This window comes from Eucalyptus grandis, chromosome 5 (assembly GCF_016545825.1).
Source record: "Eucalyptus grandis isolate ANBG69807.140 chromosome 5, ASM1654582v1, whole genome shotgun sequence".
Taxonomy (NCBI): Eukaryota; Viridiplantae; Streptophyta; class Magnoliopsida; order Myrtales; family Myrtaceae; genus Eucalyptus; species Eucalyptus grandis.
In genome coordinates, this window is record NC_052616.1 from 24,504,829 (window position 1) to 24,517,519 (window position 12,691).

General features: G+C 39.4%; 1 protein-coding gene across 1 annotated transcript; it reads right to left on the reverse strand.

Moving 5' to 3' along the window:
• Nucleotides 1-7,587: 7,587 nt before the first annotated feature.
• On the reverse strand, nt 7,588-10,998 carry LOC120293181 (cytochrome c6, chloroplastic-like). The gene is given in 7 exon segments (XM_039312111.1): nt 7,588-7,983; nt 7,986-8,001; nt 8,125-8,188; nt 8,466-8,497; nt 8,578-8,675; nt 10,519-10,669; nt 10,771-10,998. Coding segments are annotated over 7 exon segments (552 nt in total). The 5' UTR covers nt 10,840-10,998; the 3' UTR covers nt 7,588-7,861.
• Between the last annotated feature and the right edge of the window lie 1,693 nt (nt 10,999-12,691).

A 12,691-nucleotide genomic window follows, 5' to 3' on the forward strand; every position in this document is an offset into this window, starting at 1 on the left:
CCTCGTGACTCTTCTTCCCGTTTGTACATATGTATGAAAAGGCAATATTTTATTGATGTCAGAAAGTGATTTTTTCTTTTTCTTTTGCTCAAGAGACACAATATTCTTGTCCATTTAAATTAATCATTACACGTTTAAATAAATTTATCGATTCAGAAAAAATCTAACAAAATGATAATACTTCAAAACGGTGATTGGTATAGCTGAACACATATATGTCGTCTTTCGAGAGCTCCAAAAGCTTTCTCTCTCTAAGACATTGTAGACGGCGTATTTAATGGCCAGTTTAGGTCATTACAGCTATTGATGCTGACTCTCTCTCTCTCTCCCCTATTAATACGAGTCGAATATAATTTGTAAATATGTAGAAAAGGGGGACCACTGGGGTCCTCTAAAAACATTTAGAAACGGTTTAAGCAATTTGGTTGAAATTGATTTGAGGGGTCAAAAAGTCGTAATTAAAGGCATGTATTGCTGTAAAGAAAGGCACAAGAGCTCCAAAAAATTCATCATGAAGAACAATATGTATAGAGGAGAGACATTATGATTACTAGTGAAGAGATATCATGAGAGGTTAATTAATTGACCTATGGAGCTTTAACTTGCTTTATTTCCTCAATTTGTTAATATATGCTTGTCACGCATACATCTGCAATTGACTATGAAAAGTTTCGTGGGTCATCCCAGAAATTAACATTTTGCCAGCCTTCCTTCTTTTCTTTTTAACATAGTTTATGCCTTCTCGTCTGAAATGTATGCTTGTCACATGTCCAATAATTATGAAGAGTTTTGTGGGTCATTTCAAGAAATACACACATGTACATGTTATTGATCTGACACCATCTCTGAAAATAGCTATCTCCAGCAATAATGCACAAGAATAAGCATCCCAATTGATTAAATGCATCACATTACCATCACAATTTATGAGAGAGGACTGTTAACCCTGGCCAGGTTGGTGGAATCAGTTGAGGGGCATCCATTTGTCTTTAGCTTTGGGTGGTTCTTGTGTCTGTCTGTGGTGTCCAGTGGCTTTGACAAACAATGACACCTGGACAAAGCCCTAATGGAAGGAAAAAAGGACCACAGCTTTATTATTTTTTAATTGGTTGATTAAGGGGATAGGAGACTCACATGGCTTTGCTTTGGAGTTTAGCTCAAAGAGCTGAATACCTTCCATTTGATAAAGGTTGGTGGTAGCGGTGGTTGTGAATAAAGCAATCCGAATTAGGTTTTCTTTTAGAGACTGCTTGAGGGTTTTTTCGTTTCTCTTCCTTGAGGTCCCACTTGATGTGTTGATTTTTTATTTATTTGGCTATTAGCACTTCTTTATAGATAGGGTTTTCAGATGCCTTTTGTTTGTCTCTCATCATCCACCATCTTCTCTGTTGATTAATTAGAAGTGGTGCAAAATCATTTAGATGAATTCAATTGTCCTTATTGCCAGAATATAGAAGAAGTCCTATCTAGCTGCATTTGTGATCTATGTTTGCTAACTTTATTAATTTACCTACAAACCACAGTTCAAGCTCTTGATCCGTCTGGTGATGCTTGACTCTTGATGTTCTTTTCTTGCTTATATCCAACAAGAAGAAAGAACAAGTATGATATTATGCGCGTTATAAAGGGTATTTAACTGCAAATGGAATTTAGAAGGATGAGTCTTTCACCTATACACTGTGGGTTTCGAGAAAGAATTTCCTACGAATACTTTCCAAACCATGGATAAACAAAAAGAGGTTTTCTGAATCTAAATATGGTAACAATGCGGGTACTTTTGTGGGTGTTAGTACTGCATTTTCAATACGTGCTAGTTCTACTTTGGAACTTGTTGACATATTTTTTAACGACACTTACATATTAGTTGGATTCACAAGATGTTTTCTCGCCATAACTAATGCTTGAAATACAAAAACTTACTTAAACTACAACTGACTTTACAAAGCAAATATGCAAATTTTTATTGAAGTGGCCTACCTGGTTAAATGCACTTTCAATTTTTTATCTTTAGTATCAGACTTTCTCAATGAATTACTAATTAAACGGTCGGAATATCTTCAAAGTGAGCAATATGAAGGGTGAAGAAATTGATTAGGTGATGTGGCAAACTCCAAATTGGGGTTTTAAGCAATTTTCGTAGATCGTTCTTTACATCTCTAATTCTATGCAATATTGTGAACTTTGCTTTAGCATTTAGAAAAGAGAAGTTGAGCGGAACCCTGCCTAATTCGACAAAAACTCTGTGCATGTCCTTTTCAACTCCAAGTTGATTGCTGATTAATTTTCAAAGAAATATATAACTAGAATATCTGAAAGGTCAAGTGGCAAGACTAAAGGCAAGAGGGCGGTAACAACTTGTCCAATGGGTAGTTCTCAACCTGTCCCCCTCCTCTCCCCCTTTGACCTTTCTGTTCATTTTTGCTCATTGGGAAATGGACCAGTTGGTTCTCATGTCCACCTTACACGGCACACAAAATAGATAAATAGATAGAAAAATAAGTAAAAACTTGACAGAACCATTGGGTCTTTTGGAATCTTTTCACTTTCTTGCATAAAAAGTAGGAGCAACTAAAGCCAGGGAGATAAGTTATATGTTTTCAATTCGACCCCATTAAAGCCTACCTAAACATTGGGAGCAACCCTTTCTTTCAACAAGTATAAAAATGAAAAATTTGAAGGGAAAAGATAAGTCAAGATTCCCCACTTTTTTCAATGTTCTTTTTCCTAGGGTTTCACTTAAGAAACTAAGAAAAAGAAAAAGGAAAAGGAAATAGATCAGTGTCCCAGCAATTACCTTGTCGTCAGGGTAAAGCTAGGTTAGATCACCATCAACTTGGAATAAATTAAGGAAATTCTAAGGAGCTAATTAATACGACAGCCTATAAAGGCTCTCCCCTTTTGTTCTTTTCCTGCTAATACGAACCCTTGCATGGGTTGGTGCAACTACCACCGATTGATTGGAAAAACTCGGCTTTCCAATTTTTTGAAACCACCCTTATGAATTTTAGTGGCAGAATTAGTTTAATGAGAGGGGTGGCGAAGGTAGAGATTATTAGTTTAGTTTATCCTGTTACAGCTGACAAAAAGTATTTTATATGGCTCTCATGGAATCTTCTCCAGCCAGTTGTGAGCAAAGCAATTTGTTGAATTATATTTGTTATCTGGTTGGAAACTCTCTTGCCGGCCTCCAAAAGACTGAGAATAGAAGTAAACACCAGAGGGGTAAGTCTAAGATCGCTTGAACAGATAGAATAGGCCAAGAATTTATAGAGCTCCGCATGCCAGTTCCAAACAGGCCAATCTCAAAAATCACAAATCTAAATTAGAAGTTATTCAACTCACCCATGCGTATCCGGTGCGGGACTTGAACTAATCTCGAACCTGTACACATCTGTTCGCGTTTCTTCAGAACTTCTCCCTTCAACAAGGGGGGTTTTTTACTTTGATAAGAAAAGCGCAGATTAGAGCGGTCAAAGGTATTAGTGGACAACATGTATGTATGCGCTTATGTATTTATGTACGTAAGAGTGAGGATCGTCCAAGGCACATAAGCACGATCTATAATCACAGCAAACTCCCATATCACAGATTCGAACCACAATCGGGCCACATGGACAGCTCAATATGCTCCCCAGCGTTGACCTTGAGGCCTGTAAATTACCTGCACAAGACACTCTCTCCACCTCAACACGTGGATTATCCAAGGTACACCCACTTGTAAATAATATCATTCGTGAGATGCTTTCTCTCGCCTTCTAGGCACTTGCCAGCATTACCGAGCAGTGCCGAATTGATTGGAGTTTTGAGCAACTTCATGGTGGAAAAGCACCGGTAGCCATGAGCCATCCACAGTTGGCAAATACCTATCAGAGACATGGACCAGTGTTGGGGAGCTTTTAATGAGCCTTGTTAAACCTAATTAGAGTACTTTGGAGGGTCCACTTCAATGTGATTATGTTTTCATGTTTCCCATGTCGAGCATCCATGCGGCATGTGTCCTGAAGATTTTAGTTTGTGCATGTGATCATGGCCAACACATTTTAGTTCCAATTCCACATCTTAAGACAATGATTAAGAGACAAGATGAACCCATCAATCCATGATGACTGCTTGGCAGTTTCCAAAAGTTTTCTGCCCCTTACAGACCATTACTGGGTACCTGTGGTTAAGAAAAAGATTTACAAGGTGACACTATGTTTTTGTGTGCCTAACTAAAGAATGTCAAAGAAAACTTTCTAATTCCCCAAAAGTTGCCTAGATTCAGTGTTTCTTACTGAATGAGGGTTTTGGGGGGGAACAAAACTAGAGTTAGGGTTTTTCTTTTGGGTGTTGCATAGTCTTGCTCTATGTCTCGTACCTTTTATGTAAGGATACTTTTCGATTGTGGCCGACCCCGCCTTCAGAAATCCTTCCAAGAACATAATCATCACTTACAGGACTTTTGCATACCTCACGCTTGACCTCGTTTTTAAGCTTACAAGGACAAGGGAAAAATCGTACAGTGACACAAGCATCAATCCACAAATAAGTCTGATATGAATTGATATTGTACGTGAGATATTGTAATGAATGGCCTTTACATGTTGCATAAGCAACGTCTAATGCGTGTTATATATTCGAATAGGTGACTTTTGCAATTTTAAATAGTGAAATTACTAGGCTTTACCCATCCTTTTCAAGTCTCCAACAAGAAATTAGCACATATAATGAACTTAACCGAGTATCCTAACACTTCATACAGCTGACCCATATTCATATCATAACTCAAGACCTCATTACTCTCAAATTATAAAAAGCAAAAACCAGTTTTTTTTTTTTTTTTGAGTAAAGAGCACTAACCAGTTTCACTCTACAATTTCAACAAATTTGAGCTTTTCCACGATTTGGAATGTGTGGCAGAGTGGAATCTCATCTTATCAACATCCCTTTCAAACCAACCTAGCCAGAGCTAGAAGCTCCTTTTATGAAATGTGATTGATGGTTATGAAGTAATGACAAAATACAGACTAGATTGCACGGCAGTGATTAGCGAGCTGCGAAAGCGTTGCCCTGCAAAAGTCAGGACCTAGAAGGCTCTTGTCCGAGCTGATGGCAAATGATTTCAGAGTACAAAACCATTTCTCAAAAGGAAAACAGTAGAGAAAGCAAAGACGCTTCTTGTTCGTAGCAGATGTTTATGGTATAGATATTGAGAAGAGGATCGCGGTTAAAAACACGGCAAAAGGAGTAACTCAAGGAATAAAGAGTTAAGTCTGGTCAATTCAGCCTCAATCTAGAGATTATCTAGATTGATTTCGATCTGAGGAATGAACAGCTTGACTTCGATCTGGCATAAGTCAATGGTCACCTTTATCAAAGCAAGGACAAAAGGTGATTCACAACTAGAATGTTTGGCATCAGAATTAATGTTGTAGCCCACGGTCGGCTACTTAAACAATAGGATCGTGAGAGTGACTTACACACACAAATACATAGTCACAAAATTGAGCAGAAATTTCAGTTCTACGCTAGTTCAGGAAAATGGGCATAACTTTGTTGATTCAAATTAAAAATGACTTGATTCTAAAGCCAAAAAAATAGAGACTCTTGGATCTACAACTTTTATGTTTTGAGTTTTCTCAAATAAGCATTGTAAGCTTATTGATTTTGGGAGGAAGTGAACAAAACGAGATTTGATGGAATGAAAAAAAGGATAGAAACTTCAACTATTGCTTTTCTAAGCCTTCAGTGAAATCGAAATGGGATCAATTCTCCGAGATTGATGCTACAACTCTTCAAGGATGCGGGCTTCAAAAGGTCCAACTCTTCAAGGAAGGAGGGAAAATGCTTCTATGTTTTCAAGGCGGTTCAAACTCTTCAAGGTTCAAAGGAATTGCACTAAGCAAATTTTCATTAATCAAATTCAGTATGTCTATTCTACAGAGACTCAATGACCTTTTATAGCAAGACAAAAGAAGAGCAAAAGACTAGATCCAAACTTAGAAAAGAACAGTCATTTATATACATAGAAACTAGAATCATTTAGAAACTAAAAGCTGTTTAATGTATAATATTTTCAATACATGTGACCATCCCAAAGTGTCTTAATGTAAGCATCGATACACAGAAAATAACAAAGTCTTCGTGACAAAGTCAAAGACAATGCTCACTTGTTGATGAGTTTTATTGATATTAGGTTTGCCAATGGGAGTGTCGTCGATCTTGAATGCACGTCGATCTTCTTGGTTGAGCAATTTGGTCTTGAATTCAGGCTGCATTAATTGATCAGCCATTTTGATTATTGTTTCCTAGAGTGTGTTCCTCGGAATGAAAATCCGGAGGCAGATGAATATGTTGACATTAGACTTCGACAGATTGCTAGTTGAGAAATCGTAGCCTTCCTAGAACCGATCGAAGGTTGAGGGTCAGTTTTGTTGAAATATGTTGATAAACACGAGTCAAGACTGATTATGTTTGAAATGCATGAAGAATGACGTGGTGCAGACCCATCATGAGCCTGCCAGGCAATTGGGCTGAGATTGTGCAAGCCCAATAAATTTGGGCCAGCAAAAGTTAAATTAGAGAAACTTCACCAAAACAAAGTTTGATAGTGTGTGGGGTGCAAAAGTCGGTAGCAGCAACTTATGTGGCAAAAGGAGTCACCCAAGGTTTGAAATTCACCTCGATCTATAGAAATTATCAGGATTGATTTCTATCTAAAGGACTGAACAGCTTGCTTGACTTCTATCTAGTACAAGCTGATGGTCACCTCGACCAAAGAGACATTAGTTCGAGAATAAAACACATCTATGGCAAGACGGCATACATGATTGTCCCGGGGAAGTCGCTGAAATCGTGGAAGTGGAGAGGATCATGGAAATGTAGAGGAGTTGGAGAAGGAACTGCGGATAATTTCGATAATCATTGAATGAAATCCCAGGACTATATAGAAAGAAAGAACATAGAGGAAGAAAACACGCTCAGGTTATCCGTCTCTGCCAAATTTTCCTCCGAAATATTTTACTGTCGGTGCGATGTTCTGCAATTACAACAATAGGTTTAGGACTAAGCTCGTCGCTCACGATTTGCATTGTGAATACTGCTATTGTCATGTTAGTTTCCATGTTTCTATTTGAGCGTCAACGTATTCTGTAATTTCCAGTTGTTCCATTTCCGACGAAGTTAATTCGATTTTCAAGTGCTTGTCCTTCGTTTTTTCCCTTCAGATCAGTGTTCCTGGCATTGTCACTTCAATTTTCTTTGGAACTAGAGAAAAAACTTAAGTTCGTTTTCCCATCGGCTTAACCTTAGATCGATTTAGATCCGACATACTCCTTAAATTCGAGTATCAGAGAGTCCTCAAAAAGAGAGACAAACATCAAGTAACGTTTCCTGCTAGACGACCCCGTGCACTTTCTCAACTTCACTGATTCATGCCATTCTTTGTGAAAGAATCAAAGCAGAAACACTGGCACGAAGCTCCGTTGATAGAGTGCATCATCCATCCTTACATTGCAGGCGACAAACACTTCATACTCAGCCGTCTGAATAAGAACCCGCCACAGACTCTCCGCTTGCTTCGAGTCTCCTGGCCATCTTAAAGATCAATTTAAGTTGGAAAGACTTTCATCAAATTGAAGAGACCATGAGATGGTGACCATCTATTCTGTTGCGTCGGTCAGCAGTCTTGACATGATATATCTTTCACCAGTTAAGTAGGACTTACTTCTCGTTCCAATATTGTAGAAGCAAGAATGCCAGATCGAACATTTTCTTTACACTTCGCAGTTGCAACAGCGAGAAGGGAAAGAAAAGGCTCGCCTCAACACGTTGGCCTCCATGATGGTCGGTCATTGTACATAAATAATACATCATGTAACAATCAATCTTCTGCGATCTCTATCTTAGGCCAACCTTGGTCAGCCTGTAACTTTACAAACTTCGCTAGTTCCTTGATCTCCTCCTCCTGCAATCGGGGTCCAAACGTGCATTGCCCCTTGGGGTGCAGTTCTCACCAAAGCCCTGAATCACAAATCAAATGTATTTACTTCATAAGTTTACTAGCTGAGAAGCCTCAAACAGACACTATGGTAAATTTATCCCATATATCAAGAGAAAAAAGAATGAAGGTTCCATCAATCTTACTGGCATTCTTCCTTTGCCAAAGTAGGTAACTCGGTAGATCTCCTCTTCCGTGCCAACTCCGTTTCTATAGTTGTAGCAAGTAAATCATTTTTCAGGCATAGATTGGGTATGTACTCTGACATGTTCAAGGGAAGAATGTCTCGAGTTTGAGACCACCATTAGAATTTAGACTAAGGGCATATTCAATCGGTCCAAACAGGAAATCGACAACTATTACCACGCCTCAACGCGATCGGAAGCAAAACATTGACATCTAACCCAATGAAGGTACCAGATAAGAAACTGAATTTCTTATAGCATGGACTCTCAGTCAGTAGAGGCCATTTTCCCATGACTCATACCTTAGTAAATCTTTCATGAACAATGTCGCACCCTAGTCAGAAGAGGATAAAATTTCAAATGAGTTATAAGCTAACATAAAAACATTTATCTAAGCAATGAAGGGAAACTCACTGGTTGTATTATGTTTCCACCAGCATCATGACATGCAATGCATGCCTGACGAAACAATACTGCTCCTCTTTGAATATCTGCAGTTTGACCAAGTGACGCTGCAGCATAAAAGGCAGGCATGACATTTTTTTTATGATATTAGTGGAACACCCATTCCATAATCGTCAATAACATTTGGAACAACAAACTAAAGTTCATAACTTCCGATGACAGTGCACCCCTATTTCCCCTATCTAAGTACTAGAGCAGCTTATCAGAAAATTTGAGAAATCTGTGGAAAGAAAAGGTGTCATGAATAGCAAGAATTAATTCTGAAAATTTCACATTAAAAAAAAAAAAAAAAAAAACATACTCTACTATAACAAAAAATTAATAATACTGAAACTCAACTAAAACAAAGTTGATATTGGACTGGACTGCTTAAACATTCGACTATTTGCATTTGAAGACATTTAGGTCTTTTTTAAGAAATAGAATAATATTTTTTAGCAAAAAAGTCTTAAGTGATCAGTTGGCAGTGGAAAGCCTCATAAGAACAGAATTTAAATAAGTATGGGCGATTGACAGTATAGATAATCCTGTCTATAACTGTCCAACATTGATTTGGCAGAGCATATGCGAAAAGGATTTGAGTTGGGCATCTGATTATGTCTATAACTGTCCAACATTGATTTGGCAGAGCATATGCGAAAAGGAAGCAAGAAGACAACATTGTTCTTGGACCCCTTCCAATAAACTAGTTTTGAAGTTTAAAGTCAACCAATCTTCCTTTGGTAATCTAGTATTGACAGGGAATGGGAGCATTACAAGTCTTAATAAGCACTATGGGCTCCCTAATTCAAATGAACCTAAAGTCAAAGCTATTCATGAAGCATTCTTCCTTTTTTTTAGTTCCTTTCAGTCATCAGCTTTTCATCTTTGCACTAAGAGTGACTGAGCTACTATGTTGCTTGGCTAAATATCTTACAAGTGAGACCAGGGAAGATACAGATTCTCTTTAACTCAACCAGTAACATATGCAGGGTTATAATCTTCACTCATGTTATTTTTAAGCAAACTTTTTAGCAGATCAATTGGCAAAAAGAAGGGCTTCAGGGGAGTCAGACATTACTGCCTTGATTTAGTTCTAAAAGTTTGTACTGCACATTTCTTATTAGTGAGAAAATTTTATTTGCTTCTCACAGACAAAAAAGGACAACACACAAAAATTAACTTTCAGTTCTTAACCTCAACTAGGAACAGGAACCCTCGCTCTTTTGGCAGGATCTGCAGGAACCGGCGCCTTCCTTTTCCATCTCTCAATAACATACAGAGGCAGGAAGATTGCAAAAGAATAAAAAGGAAGGTGATACGAATACTTGAAAGCCAATGAGCACACACCCAAAACGCTCCAACAAATTCTCTAGCCGATCGAAGTGCTTGCAGCAAAAAGTTAGGTGGGTAGTGGATCGACAACAACTCTCATTCCTCTCTGAAAAGCCACTTCACATTACCATGTCAGGGATTTTTCAACTTGGTAAGACACTCAAAAGTATCGGGTTGAGTATCAGTATAAGGCATAAATTTCACGGATTCTAGATAACCATGGGTAAGCTCGTGAAGTGCTTGTTTATCATGGTCTGGCCGTACTATACCGCGAAGAGGATGACGCCAGAAGCCATAACTCCAGCACCACCGCCACTCGCTTCACAAGCAAATTCACATAGTTCTTGAAGCGCAATTCTTTGTTCTTGAAACTGGAATTAGCTTCACGAGGAACCACGTTACGGCTAAGCACGTTAACGACGAAATTGGACCAGAACACACCATACCCACCAACAATTTCGACGCGAAACTCAAAACCCGTTCGGCAAGATCGCACATTTCACGCCCACGCGGACACAGCAAAGGCGGCGGCACTGCGGCAGAGTCGAAAGGGAACGAGGGAAAAAGAGGCGTTACCCGGAGCGAGACAGAGAGGGGACAAGGCGACGAGCGCGGCGACGAGAGGCGGGGCGACGGCGGCCCGGAGGAAACCAGGCCGCTTGAGGTCCCGAGGAGGTTCGCCCCCACCTCCTCCTCCCGCCGGCGTTCCTCCGGCGACCGCATTGCACTGCGCGAGGCGGACACGTGGCGCGAGGGTGGGGGGTCAGCACCTTCTCTCCGCAGAGGCAGATAAGCAAGAAGAAGAAGAAGAAGAAGGAGAAGCTGTACCTTGTTCGCGAGGGAACGAGGAGAGATGCTGGCAGAAGAACCAGGCGAGACGTACTGAAGAAGATGCATCTCTTTTTCCAGCACCTCGAGCCTGCTGCGGTGGAGAGTTCGGCTATGGAGAATTCAGATTTTCTTGCTCGCACACGTGACCGTTCGTCTAATCGCTTCGTGTCCTGACGCGACCCGATCTGTCTGCCATGTCGGAGAAATTTGAGATTACTACATCTCTCCCGTAAATATCTCAATCTCAAAAGGATGTACTTAAAAGCCTTAAACAAAATGCTTAAATTATTCCTAAATCTGTTGTACCGATGGAGGCGACATGTCGCCTTCTTCAATCAAGCGTGTCTAGATGTGTCGTGGACGGATTGAAAATGGTGAATTCGCTAAAGATACGTCATGTATTCATGTACAAATGAGTTAGATCCGAATTCACGCTTGATTATGCGTCGCGTAAACAAGTAATGGCGAAAGCGAGAGACATGAGAGGCCCTTTTTATTGTGCTTGATCATGAGTCTAATGGCTTCGTTCTTTTTCTTGTTATTGATCGGAAAAGGAAATATTATATAATCAACGTAAAGAATCAGAGAAGCCCGTTGCGTGGGCTTTAGCATACAAAAGATCTAGGAGAGAGGCAGGAGGGGACGTAGCCCAGTCCAAAGGTAAGGTGCCAAGTCTAATGGCCTCGTTAGGTACATGTGAATTGGCATGGGTTGAACCATTAATAGGGCCGGTGTAAAGTAAACGATTTCCTTCTTGGGCTCAAGCATCCACACAACCCCGCTTGAGCCCCCCTAGCCTGATCATTTCATGAGATAATAACTTAATATGTCTCAAATTATAAATGGGCATGAAATAGAAGGCAAAATTTAGGCTCGAGGAGCTTTGGAAGAATTTTACCCAATATGAAAACTTTTTGATAATAGGATTTTTATTAATCTTATGATGATCGGACTTGAGAGGTCTAAGAATAATGATATTTCCATAATAAAAAATGTGCTTACATAACTTTTTTCGGATTCTATGTTTCCAAACTCACCCCTTGGCTCAATATCGAGACCTCGATTTTTAAAATGCCAAAACTTAGCACGAATAGACATTTAAATATCAAAAGTTAGGAAAAATATACTAAAGTGCTAAAATTGAAGCAAAATTGATCAATTAAGTATCAACAAAAAAAAACACAGCCAAAATGCTCACATTGCTTTTTTTCAAACAAGATAAGTGCAAAACGACATCATTTTGCTTGTTAACATAGCTTGATTAGCCGAAAATGACATCATCTTATCTACTAACATGGTTAGATAAGCTAAAATGATGTCATTTTACCTAAGATTTGAATTTTAATATAAATATTAATTAAATTAGATTTAAAACCAAATTACTTATTAAAAAATGAAGAAAAAGAAATTGCACAAAGAGTTGGGCTCAGCCCTCACCACCGCCTCCCCACCGTCGCCGAAAAGGACCGGTAATGGTGAGGGAAGGGTCAACTAGGGTCACTAATCAGCAACTTAGGCTGACTAGCAATAAGGGCCTACGAGCCCTTGCCCATATCTGGGACAAAGGTTGCAGCCATCGCCCATATATGGGCGAAGGTCGTGGTGAGAGTTGCAGCCCTTCCCCAAATCCAACGAGGGTCGTCGCCCCTTGCCCAACCAAGTCAAGAACCACTGGCTACTAGGCTGACTCTTCCCCCAATATCACAGGGCTAGTGACGATGGGGAGGTGGCGACAAGGGCTCAACCCTTACCTTCTCGCAATCTTTATCTTCTCATCCTTTCTTTTAAATAATTTAATATAAATAATATTTATATTAAAAAATTTAAAAGGAGGAAAAACAACGTCGTTTTGGCTTTTCTCTCGCCAACTCGTTCTTCGACAAACCATGTAAGTGATTGAAAAATTGTCTTGTAGGAT